The sequence below is a fragment of the Schistocerca serialis genome, chromosome 4, assembly GCF_023864345.2.
Source record: "Schistocerca serialis cubense isolate TAMUIC-IGC-003099 chromosome 4, iqSchSeri2.2, whole genome shotgun sequence".
Taxonomy (NCBI): domain Eukaryota; kingdom Metazoa; phylum Arthropoda; class Insecta; order Orthoptera; family Acrididae; genus Schistocerca; species Schistocerca serialis.
The window spans coordinates 432,131,408-432,154,882 of record NC_064641.1 but is presented as its reverse complement, the minus strand read 5'-3'; the positions used below and the strand labels follow the sequence as shown (position 1 = coordinate 432,154,882).

The following is a 23,475-nucleotide window of genomic DNA, read 5'->3' as shown; positions in this document are numbered from 1 at the left end:
TGAAAGAATTCCGAAATTTGTGTCATCGACCAAGAACTTTTGTCAATGGTTTTGCATTAAAATATTTTTTCACCTCTAACTTTGCCTTACTCTAGTATATCTTTGCTACATATTCCACCGTATATCTTTGTTACATCTTCCGTATTTATGATACTCGTATTATTCCTGCTACCTATGTATCTTGTTAACAGACATAAATAGGAGGTAGCTGAGTGCTGATGCTGGGATACATTTTCACCTCTGATAGTCGCCGCCAAAGGAAAATGCGGTTGTAATCACCAACAAATGGTTTAACGTCCTGGACTGAATCCCACGGTTATCCGAGAAAATATCTCTCGCTCCAGATGGTGTAGCGCCCATCAATGGGTCATTAAGCTTAGAAGCGACCTCTGTGCTATTCGAAAGCTGTAGCCATCATGGAGGCACTGGGTGTTGACCTTTCCCTTACCTTTCACTTTCCGTTCTCCCTCACTGTCGCCAACAACAGAAACACGGCGTAAGCGCCCATCCAGAGTAAGATGTTCCGCTGTTTCCCTGAATCGCTACAGGTGAAGGCCGTAGCCTTTTTTCGCAAATGGTCGTCTTCAATGACGACCTGCCCCTAACCTACCCAATTATGGTAGGACTATACGCCGGCGTCTGACGGCGACACATGTTCACAAACGAGTAATATCCAAAGAATTTTTTCCAAATGAGACTACTAAGCGCTAACAGGGCACAGGATTCTCATGGATTTCCGATCAAATTTGAGATTGCATACTTTGCGACTTAGCATATTTTCCCGAGAATCTCTCACTTAACGAATACTTCTACATGACTGGCAAATAACACATGTCGTTCCTGATTGTAAAAAAAGTAAGGAGTACGGCTTAATGAATAACAAATCAATATCCGTAACTAAAGCCAAGTGATTTTTCTGATCTTTAGTGAGTTGGGTTAATGTACAGCAAACCCTCACTGACTCAATGCTGGAGACGAACAGCCAGTGAGCAGCAGCGGCAGTGTAGCGAGTTGCCACAGACCATCATTATTTTCAGTTGACACAACATCATCTACAGCAAGCTTTTTCCGTCCTACGAATATAACGTGTGTTACATAACTTATAGGTATTACAGTGTATTTCTGTATTGGTGGTCACAAACATAAGGTATGGAAAGGTTCATGCCTTTCAGCGTCACATTTCCGAACTATAACGTTAAATTCGTCAATTATTTGGACTTTCGAGACACAAGGTGCGGATCTGAAGTTTTGCATGTAGATAAAACAATATGAGAAAAAATTGTCCTCAACGTCGAGACTGAATCGTTGGATTATTTTAGGAATTATTATGTGTCTTATATTACTATCAGGCGAACAACAGCAGTCGATATAATCCATGTTTACTGAATGTAAGTGAACACTAGCTGGCTAACGCTATGCTGCTAAGAACGGACTGTTAAAAAGTTCGCAGAAGCAAAGTCTTAGTCGCTTTATTTTATGTAAGAGAATTCAGACTATGTGATCGTTATTTCTGAAGTTGTGCTTGTTGTATTCGTCGTAGTATTGTACTTCCAAATTAGATTCGTCTAAAAGTGTCGGTACAACGAGAAGGCGCTCTTTATTTAAAATTTTCACTTAAACGCCGAGCCGAAGATGCTGGCTCATCGTGGTTAATTGTGTTACAGCAGTTTCCACTTGCTTAGATATGAAGGAACAGGGATTCCGCTCAGTAGTCAGGTACTGACATGAAAAGCACAAACTGTTAGCGACATTAAAATTCATTATCATTGGAATATAAAATGGCATTAGTTCTTAATCTACAATCCATAGTATCCAGAACAATGTCTTCGCGATTTGGTCGGGAAGACACCTACCGGCATGTGTAGATCTACTTTTTTTTTTTTTTTTTTTTTTGAGTCATCAGTCTTCTGACTGCTTTGATGCGGCCCGCCACGGTTTCCTGTCCGGTGCCAACCTCTTCATCTCAGAGTAACATTTGCAACCTACGTCCTCAATTGTTTGCTGGACGAATTCCATTCTCTGTCTTCCCTTACAATTTTTACCCACTACAGCTCCCTCCAGCACCACAGAAGTCATTCCCTGGTGTCTTAACAGATGTTCTATCATTCTGTCCTTCTCCTTTTCAGTGTTTTCTACATATTCCTTTCCTCTCCTATTCTGGACAGAACCTCCTCATTCCTTGCCTTGTAAGTCCACTTACTTTTCAACATTCGTTTGTAGCACCCACAACTCAAATGCTTCGATTCTCTTCTGTTCCGGTTTTCCCAAAGTCTGTGCTAAAAACGTACGTTCTTAGACATTTCTTCCTCAAATTAAGGCTTATGTTTGATACTGGTACACATCTCTTAGACAGGAAAACCCTTCTTGCTAGTGATAGTCTGCTTTTGATGTCCCCCTTGCTCTATCTATCATCGGTTATTTTGCTGCCTTTTTAGCAGAATTCATTAACTTTATCTACTTCGTGACCATCAATCCTGATGTTAAGTTTCTCACTGTTCTCATTTCTGCTACTTCTCATTACTTTCGTTTTTCTTCGATTTACTCTCACTCCATATTCTGTACTCATTAAATTGTCCATTCCGTTCAGCAGATCATGTAATTCTTTTTCACTTTCACTCGGGATAGCAATGTCATCAGTGAATCGTATCATTGATATCCTTTCACCATCGGTTTTAATCCCATTTCTGAACCTTTCTTTTATTTCCATCACTGCTTCTTCGTTGTACAGATTAAGCAGTAGGGACGAAAAACTATATCCCTACCTTAAGACCTTTTTCATCCGAGCCATTGGTTCTTGGTAGTCCTCTCTAATTATTCCCCCTTGACTCATGTACATATTTTATATTACCTGTCTCTCCCTGTAGCGTACCCCTATTTTTCTCAGAATTTCGAAACCTTGCACCATTTTACATTGCCGAACGCTTTTTCCAGATCGACAAATCCTAAGAACGTGTCTTGATTTTTCTTTAGTCTTGCTTCCATTATTAACTGCAACGTCAGAATTGCCTCACTGCTGCCTTTACCTTTCCTAATGTCAAACTGATCGTCATCCAACACGTCCTCAATTTTCTTTTTCTATGAACGCCATATGACACGGGTGCTAACACTAGCATAAACGAAGAAATGTACACTGGAGTATCAAAAGTCATGGGATACCTCCCGATATCGGGTCGGACCTCCTTCTGCCAGACGTGGCGCAGCAACTCGACGTCGCATGGACTCAGCGAGTCGTTGGAAGCCCCTTGAAGAGATACTGAACCACGCTGCCTCTACAAGGGTCAACAACTGCGAAAGTGTTGCTGGTGTAGGATTTTGTGCACAAAATGATCTCTCGACTATGTTCCAAAAAAGTCCGATGGGATTCATGTCAGCGATTTGGGTGGCCAAATCATTCGATCGAATTGTCCAGAATGTTCTTCAAGCCAGTCCTGAACAATTCTGGCACGCTGACATGGTGCAGTGTCATCTATAAAAATTCCGTTGTTGTTTGGGAAAATAACGTCCATGAATGGCTACAAATGATCTCCAACTAGCCGAACGTAACCGCTTCCAGTCAATAATCGGTTCGGTTGGACCATAGGACGCAGACGATTCCATGTGAACACATTATTGAACCACAACCAACTTGCACAGTGCCTTGCCGACTCCTTGGGTTCATGGCTTCCTGTGGTCTGCACCACACTCGAACCCTACCATCAGCTTAGTGCAACTTAAATCGAGACATCTGGGTTTTCCAGTCGTCTAAGCTCCAACCGATATACACTACTGGCCATTAAAATTGCTACACCACGAAGATGACGTGCTACAGACGCGAAATTTAATCGACAGGAAGAAGATGCTGTGACATGCAAATGATTAGCTTTTCAGAGCATTCACACAAGGTTGGCGCCGGTGGCGACACCTACAACGTGCTCACATGAGGAAAGTTTCTAACCGATTTCTCATACACAAACAGCAGTTGACCGGCGTTGCCTTGTGAAACGTTGTTGTGATTCCTCGGGTATGGGAGAGAAATGCGTATCATCACGTTTCCGACGTTGATAAAGGTCGGATTGTGGTCTATCGCGATTGTGGTTTATCGTACCGCGACATTGCTGCTCCCGTTGGTCGAGATCCAATGACTGTTAGCAGAGTATGGAAACGGTGGGTTCTGGAGGGTAATACGAAACGCCGTGCTGGATACCAACGGCCTCGTATCACTAGCAGTCGAGATGACAGGCATCTTATCCTCATGGTAGTAACGGATCGTGCTACCACGTTTCGATCCCTGAACCAACAGATGGGAACGTTTGCAAAACGACAACCATCTGCACGAACAGTTCGACGACGTTTGCAGCAGCATGGACTATCAGCTCGGAGACCATGGCTGCTGTTACCCTTGACGCTGCATCACAGACAGAAGCCCCTGCGATGGTGCACTCAACAACGAACCTGGGTGCACGAATGGCAAAAAGTCATTTTTTTCGGATGAACCCAGGTTCTGTTTACAGCTTTATGATGGTGGCATCTGTGTTTGGTGACATCGCGGTGAACGCACATTGGAAGCGTGTATTCGTCGTCGCCATACTGGCGTATCACCCAGCGTGATGGTATGGGGTGGCATTGGTTAAACGTCCCGGTCACCTCTTGTTCGCATTGACGGCACTTTGAACAGTGGACGTAACATTTCAGATGTGTTACGACCCGTGGCTGTACCCTTCACTCGATCCCTGCGAAACCCTACATTTCAGCAGGATAATGCACGACTGCATGTTGCAGGTCCTGTACGGGCCTTTCTGGATTCAGAAAGTGTTCGACTGCTGCCCTGGCCAGCACATTCTCCAGATCTCTCACCAATTGAAAATGTCTGGTCAATGGTGACCGAGCAACTGGCTGGTCACAATACGCCAGTCACTACTCTTGATGAACTGTGGTATCGTGTTGAAGCTGCATGGGCAGCTGTACCTGTACACGCCATCCAGTCTCTGTATCAGGCGTATCAAGGCCTTTATTATGGCCAGAGGTGGTTGTTCTGGGTACTGATTTCTCAGAATCTATGCACCCAAATTGCGTGAAGATGTAATCACATGTCGGTTCTAGTATAATATATTTGTCCAATGAATACCCGTTTATCATCTGCATTTATTCTTGGTGTAGCAATTTTAATGGCCAGTAGTGTAATCAAGAGACCAGGAGGGTCGCTGAAGACGATGTTGTGTTGTTAGCCAGTTTCGTCGCACTGTTCTGATGGACACGTTCGTCGTAACTCCCACATTGATTTCTGCAGTTATTTCACGCAATGTTGCCTGTTTGTTAGTACTGACGATTCTACGAAAACACTGCTGTTCTCGGTCGTTAATTGAAGGCTGTCGGCCGCTGCATTGTCCGTGGTGAGAGGTAATGCTTGAAAGTTGGCATTCTCCGCACATTTTTTACACTTGTATCTCGGTATAACAAATTCCCTAACGATTTCAGAAACGGAGTGTCTTGTATGTCAAGTTCCAATTTCTATTTCGCGTTAATTCCCATTGTGCGGCCGTTATCACGACGGGAACCTTTTTACATGAATTTCTAAGCACAAATAACTGCTCCGCCAATGCGCTGCCCTTCTATACTTGGTGTACGTGATACTACAGCTAACTGTAGATGTGTATATCGCTGTAACGAATATCCTTGCACACAATTTTTGTCCTTTTTAGGCTTCCGTTTCTATCACGTAAGTCATTACTGATGCCTTAACGGACGTTCTGACAACCCGTGGCTTCTTTTTGTTTGTGTTTTCCAAATGGTTGAAATGGCTCTGAGCACTATGGTCATCAGTCCCCTAGAACTTAGAACTACTTAAACCTAACTAACATCACACAACACCCAGTCATCACGAGGCAGAGAAAATCCCTGACCCCGCCGGGAATCGAACCCGGGAACCCGGGCGCGGGAAGCGAGAATGCTACCGCACGACCACGAGCTGCGCACTGTGTTTTCCACATAATATTCCTTGCCCAGTGAGTTTTGTGGAGAATCTCTTCTTCTCTTTTCATTTAATTTGCTAATTTTCAACGTCATTCCATTAAATGAAATTTTAGAGGAATGGCACATATTCCCCACAGATGATAATCCACTCACATCGCAATTCTATTCTCCAGACATACAATACTTTCCCAAATTAAGGTCTATCCCGGATATTTACAAAGTTCTTTCCGTGAAGAATGCTCGCTTCACGTATGATAGCCTGTTTCGTATGTGTTTCTTGTGTCCTCAATCATCGGTCATTATGCTTCCAAAGTAGCACAATTTTTTCTATTTCAGTTTTACGTGGTCCACTATTTTGATATTAACGTTGTTCAAATGGTTCAAATGGCTCGGAGCACTATGGAACTTAACTGCAGTGTTCGGCAGTCCCCTAGAACATAGAACTACTTAAACCTAAGTAACCTAAGGACATCACACACATCCATGCCCGCGGCAGGATTCGAACCTGCGACCGTAACGGTCGCGCGATTCCAGACTGTAGTGCCTAGAACCGCCCTGCCACCCGGCCGGCTATTAAGGTTGTCACTAATTTCATTTTCGCAGTTCCTTAATACCTTCCGCCTTACGGTCTTCTGTCTTCCATTGTTATTGTTACTTATGGTTTTCTTGCATTCTGTATACGTTTAACTGTAGTATTTCTATTTTTGTCTTCTATTCCCAGTTTTATTTTGGTTTCTTGAACCAGCTGATTTGTAGTCATCTTTCATTACCATGTATACGTGTCTTTCTGAATATTTCAGACGTTTAGCAGTACTTAATGCTGTCGACCACTTTTCTAGTTCAATAGATCCTAAGGATTTCTCTCCGTTTTTCTATATCTTGCTTACACTGTCAAACACAGTGTTCTGAACTGTTCCTCTTGTACCTTGACTGTTCATAAAATCAAACTGCTCATCATCCAGAAGTACTCAATCTGAATTTCCTTCCTTTTGTATATTATTCCAGGCAATAACTTGGAAACACGAGATGCCACGATGACTGTGCAATAGCTCTGGCGTGTATGGGCCCTCATCTTCGGGATTGTATAAAAGACAGTCTTCCGAATGTTGAGTGGTATCTCACAAGGACCTCACGCATCAAGTTGATTTTAGATATTATGCCGAAGCGTTACCTCTCTCTTCTGTCTTGTTTCATCGCAGGCCTTCCAACGCTGCACCAAATCCCAATTTTTTACTCTCTATGTCCTCCAAATTGACATCCCTTCATTTTCTCTTCCATCACATTATGAGACAGATTCTTACCCTCGTAGAAGGTTCTAATTCTTATACACTCTTATACACTCTGTCAACTGTGGAATCCCATTCACACTCTAATTTCGATGCTTTTGCTTCAAAAAGTTCCAAAGTTATTTCGACTTTTATATGTGCTAAATGTGTATTTCTTGTTAAACATTTCATTCTCAGTTTCTATACATTTTTCCATGTATACTGTAAGCCATACCGAGCCAAGAAGATTATTCATGGTAACTTTGAGGAAATGGCAAGGAAAGCGTTTCTGAAGAAGAGAAATTTTTGAACATCGAGTATAGATTTAAGTGTCAGGAAGTCGTTTCTGAAAGTATTTGTATGGAGTGGAGCCATGAATGGAAGTGAAACATGGACGATAAATAGTTTGGACAAGAAGAGAATAGAAGCTTTCGAAATGTGGTGCTACAGAAGAATGCTGAAAATTAGAAGTGTAGATCACATAACTAATGAGGAGGTATTGAATAGAATTGGGGAGAAGAGGAGTTTGTAGCACAACTTGACAAGAAGAGGGGACCGGTTGGCAGGACATGTTCTGAGGCATCAGGGAATCACAAATTTAGCATTGGAGGGCAGTTTGGAGGGTAAAAATCGTAGAGGGAGACCAAGAGATGAATACAGTAAGCAGATTCAGAAGAATGTATGCTGCAGTAAGTACTGGGAGATGAAGAAGCTTGCACAGGATAGAGTAGCATGGAGAGCTGCATCAAACCAGTCTCAGGACTGAAGACCACAACAACAACAACGAGGAGTCGAAAATAGGTGTCGAAAATGGAAAGACAGACGGAACATTTCTCACCTTAAGAAATTTGTTGAGTAGTAGAGAAACGATTTTCATAGCCTAGGGTGAGGGTGCACAGAAGAGAGTTATAATGATGAATAGTATGTGGACGACTTCCTGCTGATGTTTAAGTCGTTCAGGGAGTACTGAAAGAATTATACCAGTGACAGCATTGGGCGAAACGTTGGTTGAATGTCCCCCGATAACGATGCCCAATGTGTTACTGTTGACGCCTGAACCCAGTAACGAGATGCACTTTGTAATTACTAGGAGCCGCCAAAGAGAGCCGAGTTTATGATTTTTTACCGACGCGACGAAGCTCTGAGGTTATGCGGATTTTTCTTATACTTGTGGCTAAACGCTCCAACAGAGAGAAGCACTTTGCGATTCTTTGAGGAAAATTAGTTTTGTAACACACAATCCCATGTAAAGGTACGTGTGTCCAAGCATTTGATAATTAATGTACGATTCGTCAGTGTGTTTTGCATATGCTTTCTCAGGGGAATTAAAAGATTTTACAGCAGTAATACCACCCATGAACGCTTGGAATTGGTGAAAGTAAAAATATAGAGGTAATATTGAGACCAATACAGGTATGGCAAATAGATCATGTAATGAGTTTTCAATTATAATGAGCGCACTTAGAAAAAAATTAGGCATTGCAAAGTCATCATATGTATGTTATGTTCGTGATCCTTGTGTGTTTCATGACAGTCCTACTAAAATGTAAATTAAAAAAACAGGATTTTTTAAGCTGCAGGAGAAAAGTAAAGAACACAGAAGGAGGGAGATGAAGATCTATCGTGAATCACTGGGAGTATTTCACTTACGTTACCAACACAGTCGTTGATTATGGGGTTTTTTAATAACTTTCAAAATATGCTTGCTCAGTATGTGTACAGGAAATTCCGTCTAGTATCAACAGATAACTCAGAAATCTATCAATAAAAGTCCACGCTAATCACATTAATTGCATGTATAATAACTGTGATTATCGATGATGACAAACAGTTTTCTTCAGTGACCTTCGTCAATATTTTTAGACTAGTGTAAAATTATTCTTTACTCATCGGATGTTTCTGACATTGTTGTGAGGCTAAGGAGCCTGGACGTCTTCAGTTGACATTTTTAAACTGTCATGGAGCTTAAGTCATGTCTGTAGATGTCTTGCAAATTCATATTGTGTTTCAAGATCTAAAAGCCACAGTATCTGCTGGAGATTTAAAGGCATAAGAGTCACAGTACTTATTCAATTGCAAAACGTTTGCGGCCACAGAGTCGTGATTAGTACTAGAATTTCAGCAGACTGATTGTAATTATCTTTCCTTATGTACATATAATTCTGATGTGTAATGGTTTTATGTGGAACTTCATTGTTGTATGTTTAATGTCGTGATGTAAACACTTCGAGGGTTCCTACGTCCAATGTGAAACTCATGATCAAACAGAAAGTCGAGGTGGGAGCCCTGTCGGGCTGACACAGCTGACTCCACTGGAAGCGATAAGAAGTGCAATAGTATCGAAGGAAATTGACGGACATCCGAAATGTGAAATGATTTGGCTGAAGGTCACGGTTAAAGCAGGCTCAGACATGGTAATTGGATGTCTCTATAGGCCCCCTGGCTCAGCAGCTGTTGTGGCTGAACACCTGAAGGATAATTTGGAAAATATTTCGAGTAGATTTCCCCACCATGTTATAGTTCTGGGTGGAGATTTTAATTTGCCGGATATAGACTGGGAGACTCAAACGTTCATAACTGGTGGCAGGGACAAAGAATCCAGTGAAATTTTTTTAAGTGCTTTATCTGAAAACTACCTTGAGCAGTTAAACAGAGAACCGACTCGTGGCGATAACATATTAGACCTTCTGGTGACAAACAGACCCGAACTATTTGAAAAAGTTAACGCAGAACAGGGAATCAGCGATCATAAAGCGGTTACGGCATCGATGATTTCAGCCGTAAATAGGAATATTAAAAAGGGTAGGAAGATTTTTCTGTTTAGAAAAAGTGACAAAAAGCAGATTTCAGAGTACCTGTTGGCTCAACACAAAAGTTTTGTCTGAAGTACAGATAGTGTTGAGGATCAGTGGACAAAGTTCAAAATCGTCGTACATAATGCGTTAGGTGAGTGTGTGCCAAGCAAGATCGTAAGAGATGGAAAAGAGCCACCGTGGTACAACAACCGAGTTAGAAAACTGCTGCCGAAGCAAAGGGAACTTCACAGCAAACATAAACATAGCCAAAGCCTTGCAGACAAACAAAAATTACGCGAAGCGAAATGTAGTGTGAGTAGGGCTATGCGAGAGGCGTTCAATGAATTCGAAAGTAAAGTTCTATGTACTGACTTGGCAGAAAATCCTAAGAAATTTTGGTCTTATGTCAAAGCGGTAGGTGGATCAAAACAAAATGTCCAGACACTCTGTGACCAAAATGGTACTGAAACAGAGGATGACAGACTAAAGGCCGAAATACTAGATGTCTTTTTCCAAAGTTGTTTCACAGAGGAAGATTGCACTGTAGTTCCTTCTCTAGATTGTCGCACAGATGACAAAATGGTAGATATCGAAATAGACGACAGAGGGATAGAGAAACAATTAAAATCGCTCAAAAGAGGAAACGCCTCTGGACCTGATGGGATACCAGTTCAATTTTACACAGAGTACGCGAAGGAACTTGCCCCCCTTCTTGCAGCGGTGTACCGTAGGTCTCTAGAAGAGCGTAGCGTTCCAAAGGATTGGAAAAGGGCACAGGTCATACCTGTTTTCAAGAAGGGACGTCGAGCAGATGTGCAGAACTATAGACCTATATCCCTAACGTCGATCAGTTGTAGAATTTTGGAACACGTATTGTGTTCGAGTATAATGAATTTTCTGGAGACAAGAAATCTACTCTGTAGGAATCAGCATGGGTTTCGAAAAAGACGGTCATGTGAAACCCAGCTCGCGCTATTCGTCCACGAGACTTAGAGGGCCATAGATACGGGTCCACAGGTAGATGCAGTGTTTTTTGACTTCCGCAAGGCATTCGATACAGTTCCCCACAGTTGTTTAATGAACAAAGTAAGAGCATATGGACTATGAGACCAATTGTGTGATTGGATTGAGGAGTTCCTAGATAACAGGACGCAGCATGTCATTCTCAATGGAGAGAAGTCTTCCGAAGTAAGAGTGATTTCAGGTGTGCCGCAGGGGAGTGTCATAGGACCGTTGCTATTCACAATATACATAAATGACCTTGTGGATGACATCAGAAGTTCACTGAGGCTTTTTGCGGATGATGCTGTGGTGTATCGAGAGGTTGTAACAATGGAAAATTGTACTGAAATGCAGGAGGATCTGCAGCGAATTGACGCATGGTGCAGGAAATGGCAATTGAATCTCAATGTAGACAAGTGCAATGTGCTGCGAATACACAGAAAGATAGATCCTTTATCATTTAGCTACAAAATAGCAGGTCAGCAACTGGAAGCAGTTAATACCATAAATTATCTGGGAGTACACATTAGGAGTGATTTAAAATGGAATGATCATATAATGTTGATCGTCGGTAAAGCAGATGCCAGACTGAGATTCATTGGAAGAATCTTAAGGAAATGCAATCCGAAAACAAAGGAAGTAGGTTACAGTACGCTTGTACGCCCACTGCTTGAATACTGCTCATCAGTGTGGGATCCGTACCAGATAGGGTTGATAGAAGATATAGAGAAGATCCAACGGAGAGCAGCGCGCTTCGTTACAGGATCATTTAGTAATCGCGAAAGCGTTACGGAGATGATAGATAAACTCCAGTGGAAGACTGCAGGAGAGACGCTCAGTAGCTCGGTACGGGCTTTTGTCAAAGTTTCGAGAACATACCTTCACCGAAGAGTCAAGCAGTATATTGCTCCCTCCTACGTACATCTCGCGAAGAGACCATGAGGATAAAATCAGAGAGATTAGAGCCCACACAGTGGCATACCGACAGTCCTTCTTTCCACGAACAATACGAGAATGGAATAGAAGGGAGAACCGATAGAGGTACTCAAGGTACCCTCCGCCACACACCGTCAGGTGGCTTGCGGAGTATGGATGTAGATGTAGATGTAGATGTAGAAGCAAAGTGTCACTGGACACTGACTCAATGGCGGGAACAGGAGGGGTCTCCCAATGGGCGAGCCCCAACTGCGTCAATGCCCGCTATCCCTCAGCCCAGCCGCGGCCAGCGATAGGAAGCAGCGTACTTCTCCACGTGTGCCACCATCACCTGCAGGTAGAGACCCAACCCCTCAGCGACCGATTTTTCGGCAGGGCCGCCCACCCACTCCCATCACACCCCTCCCGCCCCCTCCACTCCCGCAGTACAAGGGATTAAGGGGCGCCTGACACCTACTTAAGGCAGCTACCAACCCATCTTCTTCTGCAGTGTTCATGGTCACACTATAAAGGTCATCAAACCCACAACTTCATAGTAAGCCCTCAGAGAGGCTTTTAGTCGACCTTAACAGTTATCAACCTGTATGAAAGGTCTTACAAGGCTCTTTCCATGAACACTGAGACACCATTTGGTCATCCTACACATATAGATGCTATGTGTTTGCAGTGAACATTAGCTCTTCAATAGTGAATCATGCTGTTCAGAGACAGGGAGAGTACTGCTACTAATGACGTCATCTTTCTTCATTGTGGGTATGTGTAAGAATTAACACTTTATTACATTTACCGCAACCTCAAATCATGGTTTTTGAATCATAAACGCTTTTATAACTGCTCACAAGAGTTCACCGTTAGAAACCCCTCGTGCAAGCATTAATTGTTCGACTGTTTATCTCAGTGGGTAAACCATGTGTTTTGCTTTTCGATAATTAATATGATTGTTCCAGTGACACGTGTTTCCGTTATAGACTGATCATTCCTCCACTCGTTAATATGTCTATGAGTGTGGTGTGATACTCATATTGTCATCCTTGATTGGGCCAAGCCTATTAACTATCGCTCAGTAAGAGGTTTCCATTGTGTGACATTATCATTTCCTTTAAGTAATTTGCATGATTATATTGTGTGCTAGGTCACCGGAGATCAGACTATAGCATCATAGGCGTATGCAGAACAGCATAACCGCACCTCAGAATTTGTCCGTATAACAGAAGACATCGACAGCTGTAGTTGACGATTTTTATTCAGAAACGAAGCAGTGGTTCCCATAACAAAAGTAGGCAAACATGAATCCATTCATTGCAAACACTCATTTCACGTGACGTTACCCAAAAATAATTTAAAGCAAGTCAACGCACATAGAATTTGTTATGTATCTCGAACGACAGATGAAATTTTTTTTCTAAAACATAAATTGTTGAAGTGATACCTAGGATTCCCAAAAGAAGTACTACTGGTGCCTGCTGTTACTACTCTATATAAATGATTTAGGAGGTTATTTAAGCAGCATTCTTAGACTGTGTGCAGATTATGTTGTTTACCCTTTAGTAAAGTCATCAGAAAATCAAAAGGAATTGCAAAATGATTTTGACTGATATCTGTATGATGCAAGAGAAGGCCGTTGATCCCAAATATTAAACGTGTGAGGTCCTCCATATGACCACTAAAAATTCTCTTAAATTTCGCTTGAACGATAAATCACACAAATATAAAGTTTGTCGATTCAAATAAATACCCAGGGATTACAGTTACGAACAACTTAAATATGAACAATTACATAGAAAACTTAGAAGCCAAGACTACTATTCGAGAGTGGATCGGTCGGAAAAAGATCTGAATGTGGTTCTATGCACCCTCTGCTAAGCCCGTAAGTGTTAAGTTCTGAGTAATCATGTAGCTGTAGATGTAGTGCCCACTGCTGGCTCTCTGTTTGCCACTCTACTTTATCCCCTATGAGACAAACCTCAGAGTTAATTGTTTTTACATGTTTAGCATTCAGAAGCGTAAACCGTTGTTCATGGGCATCAGTAGTGAGGCGTCCACATAAGCCAATACTTTTTGTAGAATCAGTGTACCCGTTCATAATCTAATTTTGTCCTGGATAGTGAAAACAGTATGACATACATAAAGCTGACCGTCGTTCACTGACTTTCTGAGCCACTCTTTATATATTTAAATGCAGGCGACTTGCTCTCCTTCATTTCAGTTTCTGTGGAGGTTTAACGTACCGTCCAGTATAAAGTAATTAGAGAAGGAGCGGTAGATCGCAGGAGGAGAAAGGATGGAGACGAAATTATGCCATACCTTCTGAAAGAAATTACCGTGGCGTTCCTCTCTTGATTTCAGGAAATAACAGAAAACCTATGTCTGGAGACTAGACGGGAATATGAACAGGCGTCATTCAGAATAAGGGTCCAGATTCTTACTACTTAACCGCAGTATCTCACTCCTTAATAAGTGTAATACCTAAGTGTTATTAGTCACAAATAGTACACAATATTCATCGTAATCTGTATGCAGTGAAATGTTTAATGACTAGTATATTTACTTACGTGGACCAAAGGCTCAGGATTATCTAGGCTGATGGTTTCGTTGCCAAAATAGAAATTCTTAAGTTTAAGTGCTGCTTGCGTCTGCTCATCCGTCGTCTGTAGATGGAGGCATGGTCCCACCACTGCTTCAAAATTTTCGTTGAGGTTGCTAACCTTGACTGAGTCATTCAGAATATTGGCCCCTAGATAACATAACATTTTGTTAACGACTCAATGAAAAATTTCAACATTCAACAGCATTCATAAGCCAGTTATCTCTTACCTTACGTGTTACACTACACACATTTACTTTTTTGATCATCTATCATTCATGACAGAATGGTTAACAGTTACTGTTTTATAAGACTTCTTCAATCAGCAATGGTTGTGGTGTACAATGACTTTCTAACCGGCCGACCAGAGTGGCCGAGCGGTTTTAGGCGCTTCAGTCTGGAACCGTAAGGCCGCTACGGTCGCAGGTTCGAATCCTGCCTCGGGCATGGATGTGTTTGATGTCCTTAGGTTAGTTAGCTTTAAGTAGTTCTAAGTTCTGGGGGACTGATGACCTCAGATATTAAGTCCCATAGTGCTCAGAGCCATTTCAACCATTTTGAACTTTCTAACTCATTTGAATAATTCTTAGGAATAAATGCGTCAATAACCATAAAATGTATTTCATGGCTCAAATTAACAGACGACTTTCACTAATTCCAAACACTATTTGAAAGTCGTATATGTGCATTGCGTAATTTGTGCCATGCTTTGAAGCGATCATTAACTTAACGTGATCATTTTCAACGCCTTCGCTGTGACTCATAATTTAATTTAATGTAGTGGGCTGGTTTAAAACTCTACATTCAGTATGTACAATCTAGATAATAGCAATAAATATGTGAAACTCATTAGATTTTCATTTGTATCTCCACGACACGATATACAACGATAAGTTTGAAACGCGTAAGCACATTACATAAAAATGTAACTTGCAGCTAACGCATTCAAGCTGGTATTTTTAAATAAATCAAAGTGTACACATGGAGATGCTTACAGCCGATTGTGATCTTCATAAAGAGTAAGTTTTATAACAGAGTAGTGACTGCCACATTACCCCGTCTTGATATCTCTACATTAAACTTTTAAAACGTATGTGCTAATGATTTACACTATGACTGTTGCGATCTCCACAAAACATTCAGCACTTATCTACGCTCTACAACCTATGTAAAATCACATTTACGGACTTGGGTTTAATTGAACGACATAAATGCTTCTCATTTGCATCCATAAGCATTAGTTATTTGCATCGAATTTCAGTTTGTTTTCCAATGAATGCGGATCAGCAACATCTACCATGCTGGCTGTGCTGAAGTAATCGCTCATAAAATGTATGACAAACAAGAGCTCGTTAAAGTAACAGGGGTACACATCTAATCTTTGGTGTATACATAGTTAAAAAAATAAAATAAATCATCATTAACTTAAGAGCCTTAAATTACTTTTAAAACTCAAAAACTACTTTTCATGCTATAAGGTAACGCTTTTGGTTGGTATTTTATTCAGTAGGGTTTGGAAAATTCGATGGCAATTTTTGTGTATAGTAATTCAGTATTTGCAAATTTTTCTCCTCACACAAAAAATGGTAATGAAAGAAAGAGTGTTTCAACCTGTAGGCTATGTAGAAGTTAAGGGAGTGGAAATTGAAACCCGGTTTTTATTTTTATTTTCATTTAAACTCAACCACTTCTTCGCGCCATTGAGAAAAACGATAATAGTGCAACATATCTATGATTTGAAGAACTATTAAAACGAGTATGATGTAATAGGGTATGTATGAGCTCAAGTGTATAAATTTGCCAATCAGAGATAATAATTTGCACCAATTTACCTGTGTGTAATCGTAGTAACCATTAATTACTAGAATCCTACACCTATGATGATGCCAAAAATGCTATTTAAACTTTGATGAGTGTTGATGATGACGTCAGACATTACTGTAAGCTTAATAAACTTCGGTCTGTAAATGGGAAGACTAAAAATTTAAATAATTGCTAATGCGTTAGGAGTTCGGACTGACTTACGACGATGGTTTAGAAGATTGTTTGCACAATAATTCTTTACGGTGTACGGTGTTGGTCATTAAAAGTGAACCCATTAAGAAAATAGCCTTCGAGGGTGGGATGCACCACAAAGCACTTAAAAACACGGTGAACAGTGAGAGTTACAAATTAGGAATCTAGAACCATCCTATACAATTAAGAAGAGGAAAGATGTGTATTTTGGACATATCAAGCGTAGCGAAAGAAACCACTCTTGTAGCTAATAACTGTAAGCGGAAGAGAAATTTGAAGAAACACGACGCCTTGCCTCAAACGAATTAGGCAGTGGGCGGAATTACACGATATTCAGTCACTGATGCATCCATGAAGTCCTGGAAATGTGATCCTACACATTCCTTAGAGAACACATATTGTAAAGAGGAAATCAATTGAATAACTCTGTCAACCAGAGTGCAGCGGAGGACTATTTTTAATGTGGGATTTTCAACTCCTAACATCACACCATTTTTCACCCTTCATATGTTGGACACGTGGCACGCTCGTTCCGTACACTTACCAGTTTCAGCAGACGTAACCCCAATCATTATGGGCACTTTGTTGAAAGTGCCTGCATTCAGTGTTCGAATTGGTGACTCTGTGATGAAAGCACCTTCAATGTCGGGTTCGATAGTGGGTGCCCAAACGCCGTAACCCATGTACAGTTTTTGCTGAAAAAGAAATGTAAATACTGCATTAAATTTACAGTTATGATGTATGGATTAATAAGCGGGTAAGGAGTTTTGGTTAACTCCTTGTAACTAATATATTTCCACCAACAATTAGTCGTTCCGCTGTAAGCTTGATATATGTACACCACACTTACACGGTCACGTTGAGAGTTTAATTTGAAACGCAACGGATATCTGGTCCATTTATAGTGTCTCTCAGCAAGTGTGGTTTAATGTTATTCATTATAGCTCTGGTTGACCTGGAGCAAAGTGATTGTAACTATAGGGTGTAATTTTTTTGCATCATGGAACCGCACAGGAAGGAACTCCCCAGTGAGGCACGTGAAATAGATTTTGTCTGTGACCAATTCATGAAAGATCCAGCTACTTGTTTGATGTCCCTTTGGGTAAGATAATATCCACAACAAATAAAATGATAAAATTAGACTGGAATACCAACTCCACATAGATTAAATGTCGAGATTTCGTTTTAAGAAGCTATATGAAAAGTGACGATGGCATAGTAGCTTTGGTAGGGATGGCCATGGCGGACTCATAGGTAGAAGCAGTTTGTTCATGTGTGAATCACTTTTACAACGATAGTGAACAGCTCTTGGTGCAAAAATTTAAGAAAACACAAAAAAAATTATTCATTTATACTTGCTTTTACATACTTATAAGTCTACTTTGAAATGTATGGAGCTAGTAGTCGGCTGTGGCTTGTAATAGGAACCATCTTATTCGATTTAGGGAAATCACAGAGAATCGTAACCATGATAGCCAGATGAAGACTGGAGCCTGCATCCTCCTGAATACTGTGTCAGGCTGTTTAAAACAAAGCAGCTTAGTTCGTTTCATCTCTAACGCACAAAACTGCTTTGCAAAGAAGCTATTTAATATTGTAAAAAGCCACTACATCACTTTAAATTCATTTCTCATTACCAGTCACTACACACACTACACATTCTATCCGATAACATCAGGATCATACTAACGGTGTAGGCTGTGCTTATAGTATACCTCAACTTCCCCTTCCCATGCCTGAAAAATTGTGCCTGCACCTCTCCATAATGGGCAAGATGTTGACTTCAGTAAGAGGATAACGTGTTAGTTACATCCACTGCAAAATTTTGAGAGTAAAATACTCCTAAAAAGAAACATTATAACACGGAAATATTGTCTCCAATGACAGACATACTTTATTATTATTATTATTATTATTATTATTATTATTATTATTATTATTATCAATGTTTTTACAATTTACTTGTGTTACATTTTTTACCAAATCATCAGTGTCTGTTATCTAAGTAATCTTTCACTGTATGAAACATATTAATTAACAGCTACTGTTTAACGGCATTTTATAAATAAACTTTTTTATTAATGTCTTCAGTCTCCTTGGGTCAGTTATTATACAGGATAATACAGAAAACGGGAACATTTCCACAATCCAATAAAACTAGAAGTGATGAAAGAAAGAAATTGCATTCAAGGTAATTGAAACTTTACCTTTTTGTCATTTCCGAAACACTGTTAGCATTTATCATTTTTTTTAAATATTACGTCCTTTAGATGGCGTCCTCCTGTACGAATACATCCATGAAATCTGCTGCTCATTGACCGCTGCGACATCTCAGCTGGGATACTGTGAATTGCGTCCAGTATTCTCTGTTTTAACTCATCTAGGATTCTTGATCGAGTCGTGTAGACTTTGCTCTTGAGGAAGCCCCACAAGAAAAAAATCAGAAACGGATAAATCTGGCGATCTGGGGGCCAAGGAATGTTACCGAATCGTGAGATCACACGGTTGCCAAAGAATTCTCTCACATACGGCATTGATTGCCATGCAGTGTGTGATGCCGCTCCGTCCTGTTGAAACCAGGCTTCTTGAACGTTTGGAAAGTTTTCCAATCGAGATGTAACGAAAGTTCGTAACATCTCCACGTAACGATCGGCATTGACAGTTATTGTGTCTCCCGTTCATTGCCGGCCGCGGTGGTCTCGCGGTTCTAGGCGCGCAGTCAGGAACCGTGCGACTGCTACGGTCGCAGGTTCGAATCCTGCCTCGGGCATGGATGTGTGTGATGTCCTTAGGTTAGTTAGGTTTAAGTAGTTCTAAGTTCTAGGGGACTGATGACCACAGCAGTTGAGTCCCATAGTGCTCAGAGCCCATTTGAACCATCTCCCGTTCATTTGCGAAAAAATATGGTCCGATAATCCCATGTGATGAAATACCACACCATACTGTCACTTTACTAGCATGTAAAGAACGCTCATTAAACGTCCTTAAGATTCGTGTTTAACCACCTAACGGTAGTTCTGTTCATTCACATAACCTGTGAGATGAAAATGTGCCTCATCTGACATCCACAACTTGTCTAGAAATTCTTCCTTATTGTTTACTTTTGTTATCATTTGTTGACAGAATCCTAATCGTAACCGGTAATCGTTTTCCTTCAATTGTTCCACCATCTGTAGATTTTACGGATGAAATTTTAAATCAAGATGAGGAATTCTGGGAACACTCTCCCGGGTCATTCTAATCACTGCTGCTTGCTTGCGAATTGAACGCCGTGGGCTCTGTAAGACAGACTCACGTACAACATCAATGTTCGTTGGAGAACGCACACTTCTTCTTGAGGGCAGATCCTTTCTCTCCAAAGTTCATTTTATCGCGTACTTTGACAGAACGGCATAATGACATCCTGAATTATAAAAACGTCGAAACTCCCTCTCCCCCGCTACCAAATTATCATTGTTTTCATAAAACATTCTTACGGCTAGCGCACGCTGTTGTCTGTTCCACTGACCCATGATTACTGTAATGACGGACTGTTCACTCGCTAACTGTCACGAACCTGCAGTGCTGCCACCTGCCCATGGCTGCCACTATTCGTTTCAAACATTCCCGTTATTCTGTGTCACCCTGTATAATTTTATCGCCAGGTGCAAAATGCTGTTTTGAGTTATACGTTTATTCTTCCTTTTCAGATGTGTCTTACGTCATTATCTTCCTTTTACACATGTACTGAGCTTTTTGTGCAGTACTTACCAAGGTTACTTTCATGTGTTTAAAGGACTTCTAAATGTAGTTTCATGACTTAACAGAAATATCAAAAATTCTGAACAGATTTATACAATGTCAGTTTACTATTTTTGGTTATTATTCTCAAAGTCACTTCTTGTGTTTTGATAACCTGTGTTCATATTTTATACAATTTTTCCCTAGAAAGGAATTCCATGGCTAAGAATTTAGTATACACATGTATAGTAACTAGAATGCTCCGGCTGTTACACACTAATGACACTAATGAAGCACTCTACGACCACAAAATGTTGACGACATTTTGTCTGTAAATATCTTTCAGTTGTGCATAGTTTGTGTTTTCTTATTCAAATGTAAACTAACATTTGTTTATCATTTCCAGTGAATGTCTCATGATGGGCACTTTCGTAAAAGGAATCGATGCTTACAATGCTAATATGGAAACAAAGTAATCACTGGGATACAGTAGGGCAAAGAGAATTGTAAAGGACAGTGTTGACACATATTCATAACAGTAATTTTGAATCTTGGTGTGCTGTGTGCTCTGGACACAGGGAAGGAATTCTGCTGGTTCGTGCATTAGCATAATTTTTGAGCTTCAGAGTGGGTTCATATACAACTGATTATGCTTGCTTGCATTTGTGATGCATGAGTTAAAAGTATGTGAATTTCTAACAGGCCTCAGACTCGTGGGCTGCAGTGGGCAGAGAAGGAAACTGTGACAACATTTTATACCGAAAAATATTAATACGTTGTCACAAACTTTAGACACTGAGCAGCTCTGCACCTTTTTTGCTCTGGATCAACAATTCCACAAGTTTACAGCATTTGACTGTAAAATTGGCAGGGTGCCCAACAATTTAAATTGAAGATTCCAGTGAATCTTCTGAAAGCAGTAGTTTTCCAGTAACATAATGTTCTGCACCAGCATAGATTTTGTGTGGCAGACTACATTGTTGTCTTATAACACTACTACTTGGGATAGGTTCCTGATTCCAAAATTTATAATGGTATGACAGAATATCTAAAGTGTATAACAAGATTAAATAAAATTATATGAAATATGTTTCCTCTGAAAAATTCATTAACTTACTCCCAGTTTGCATAGTAACAGGCCATTGGATTGTGTTCTTTTGTTTGGAAGTATTCTTAAATTCATTTTGAATACTGGCACTAAGTAAATTATACACTGAAGAAAATTTGCTTTTCTTTCTATATTATTGTGTGCTGATATCTCAGTGTGCTGTATTTCAGCACTGTTTGCACAGATCTCTCATAGTGATTTTCAGTGGTTGGAATTTTTAATTTTCTAAGTTACTTAGTATGACTAAAAATAAATTTTTGAAGGTAAGTGTGAGCATGCTGCAACGCCTATGTGTTATCTTGTACAAAGTCATTTCAGTGTTGCAACAAACACAGACCGCTTTATTGTATTAGAAATTTTATGCAGACCAATGTGGGTGTACTAAATTCATTAATCAAAGGGAATAATTGCCTCAGAAAGAATGAATTACGTAATTGAGTATATATGCAATTGTAGTGTGTGTGCATCATTGCAGCTATCAATTAATTGATTTTGTACAGAAGTGTGTTGAATTGGACTCGTGATTTTGTTACTTCAAAATTAACCAAGTTTATCCAAAGCAGCATCTACATTTCAGTCAGCGTCTACATTTATTTGTATGAAACATTATCTTTAATTCTTTCATTCATTAATAATTCCATATCAAAAATACTTTCATCGTTCAATCTGCTGTCATTGGAATTCTTGACAATGAGTTGTATTTGCTTCTCAGTTTCAGTATTGTAGTACTGAGAATTGATAATCTTGTTTCTGAACTCTTTACACATGGGATCACAATCAGGTGGTTTAACTGACTGTGTTGTTGTGATGCTACATGTTCACACCACTTGAACTGAGAAAGTTCATTCTTAGAAATTTTGTGTTTTTTTTCACACAATCTGTAGGGGTATCCTCTACATTTAATTTAATATTATCGTTATATAATGAAATTCATTCCGTTTCCTTTTTTATGTTCAATATAACTTTATTAAATACTGATCAATGGTAATCTTTCTTGAGGGATTTCATTTGCTTTTCCTGGAAGTAATTTTATTGCTATTTCAGTGATTATAATGTTGATGCTGCCAGCAAAGACTAAAATTGTCAGGAAGTGCTGATCTTAACATGCTAACATGAGATGCTCATTTCTCAATGTATTCTGGTTTTGATAAGAGTTTCATTCAGAGGTTACTCTTTCCTGTTTTGCATTATCTCTGCTTATTGTACCCAACCTTCTAAGCATGATTTGAACCAGTTAATAGTTATCCTCTTTATCCTAAAAATTCTATCTTATTATGTAGAATTGTGTGGTTAACAACGTCAAAAGCCTCAGAAAGATCTAAGAACACTTCTGTTAAGCAGTCATCCTTCTCAAGAGTATCATGTATCAACTTTGTGAATTCTTCTATGGCAGCTTTTGTACTCCTACACTTTGGAATCTGAACTGTGATTCATTTAGAAGGTGGTAGTTATTCAAGCAGTTTAATACTCTTCCTTACTTATTAAAAAAGGAAATGAATTTATTGTATTAGTCCATGATCACTGTGAATATTTTGTGAATGAAACAACCTAGATAACCTATTAATGTTTCCTTATTTATTACAAAGTTTTTAGTAGTGCCCTAAGGAGACACAAAAAACCTCAGAACCTATAAAGAAGGTTCTGTGTAAGTACTAAAATCTATACTTAATCGACCTGATCTGCAATTCACAAAATAATCTATCTTTGTCAGTAAGTGATTCAATTATTTTCGAGAATGACTACAGAAGGGAAATGGACCAGTATTTTTCTACATCTTCTGCTTTTTCTTTTCTATATATATATATATATATATATATATGATGAATAATTCTGCCTTAGAGGACTGGGGTCATGTTGAGTCCAGTATTCAACGCAAAAATGAATAAATTATTAGTCTGCTTTTAGTATAAAACTGAACAAAACATCATTCAATACAATCGATTCAGATAGAGAAATTCATACATTTTATATGTAATAGTTTTGAAAAACTGGAGACATATCTTTTCAATGAGCTTAAGGGGTCATATTCACCCCAATTGTATGACTGCAAAAATCTTGAATAAATTATAATGTGTTTTAAATACAAAAATGATAAAAGCA

General features: G+C 39.8%; 1 protein-coding gene across 1 annotated transcript in view; it reads right to left on the bottom strand.

Moving 5' to 3' along the window:
- Positions 1 to 23,475, bottom strand: part of LOC126474510 (cholinesterase-like) — a 97,870-nt gene that overhangs the window by 14,560 nt on the left and 59,835 nt on the right. The window contains exons 6-7 of the mRNA XM_050101981.1: positions 17,092 to 17,242; positions 14,500 to 14,681 (exon numbers count right to left, since the gene is read on the bottom strand). Of these exons, the coding sequence (XP_049957938.1) occupies positions 14,500 to 14,681; positions 17,092 to 17,242 (333 nt within the window). The remainder of the gene's footprint in view (positions 1 to 14,499; positions 14,682 to 17,091; positions 17,243 to 23,475) is intronic.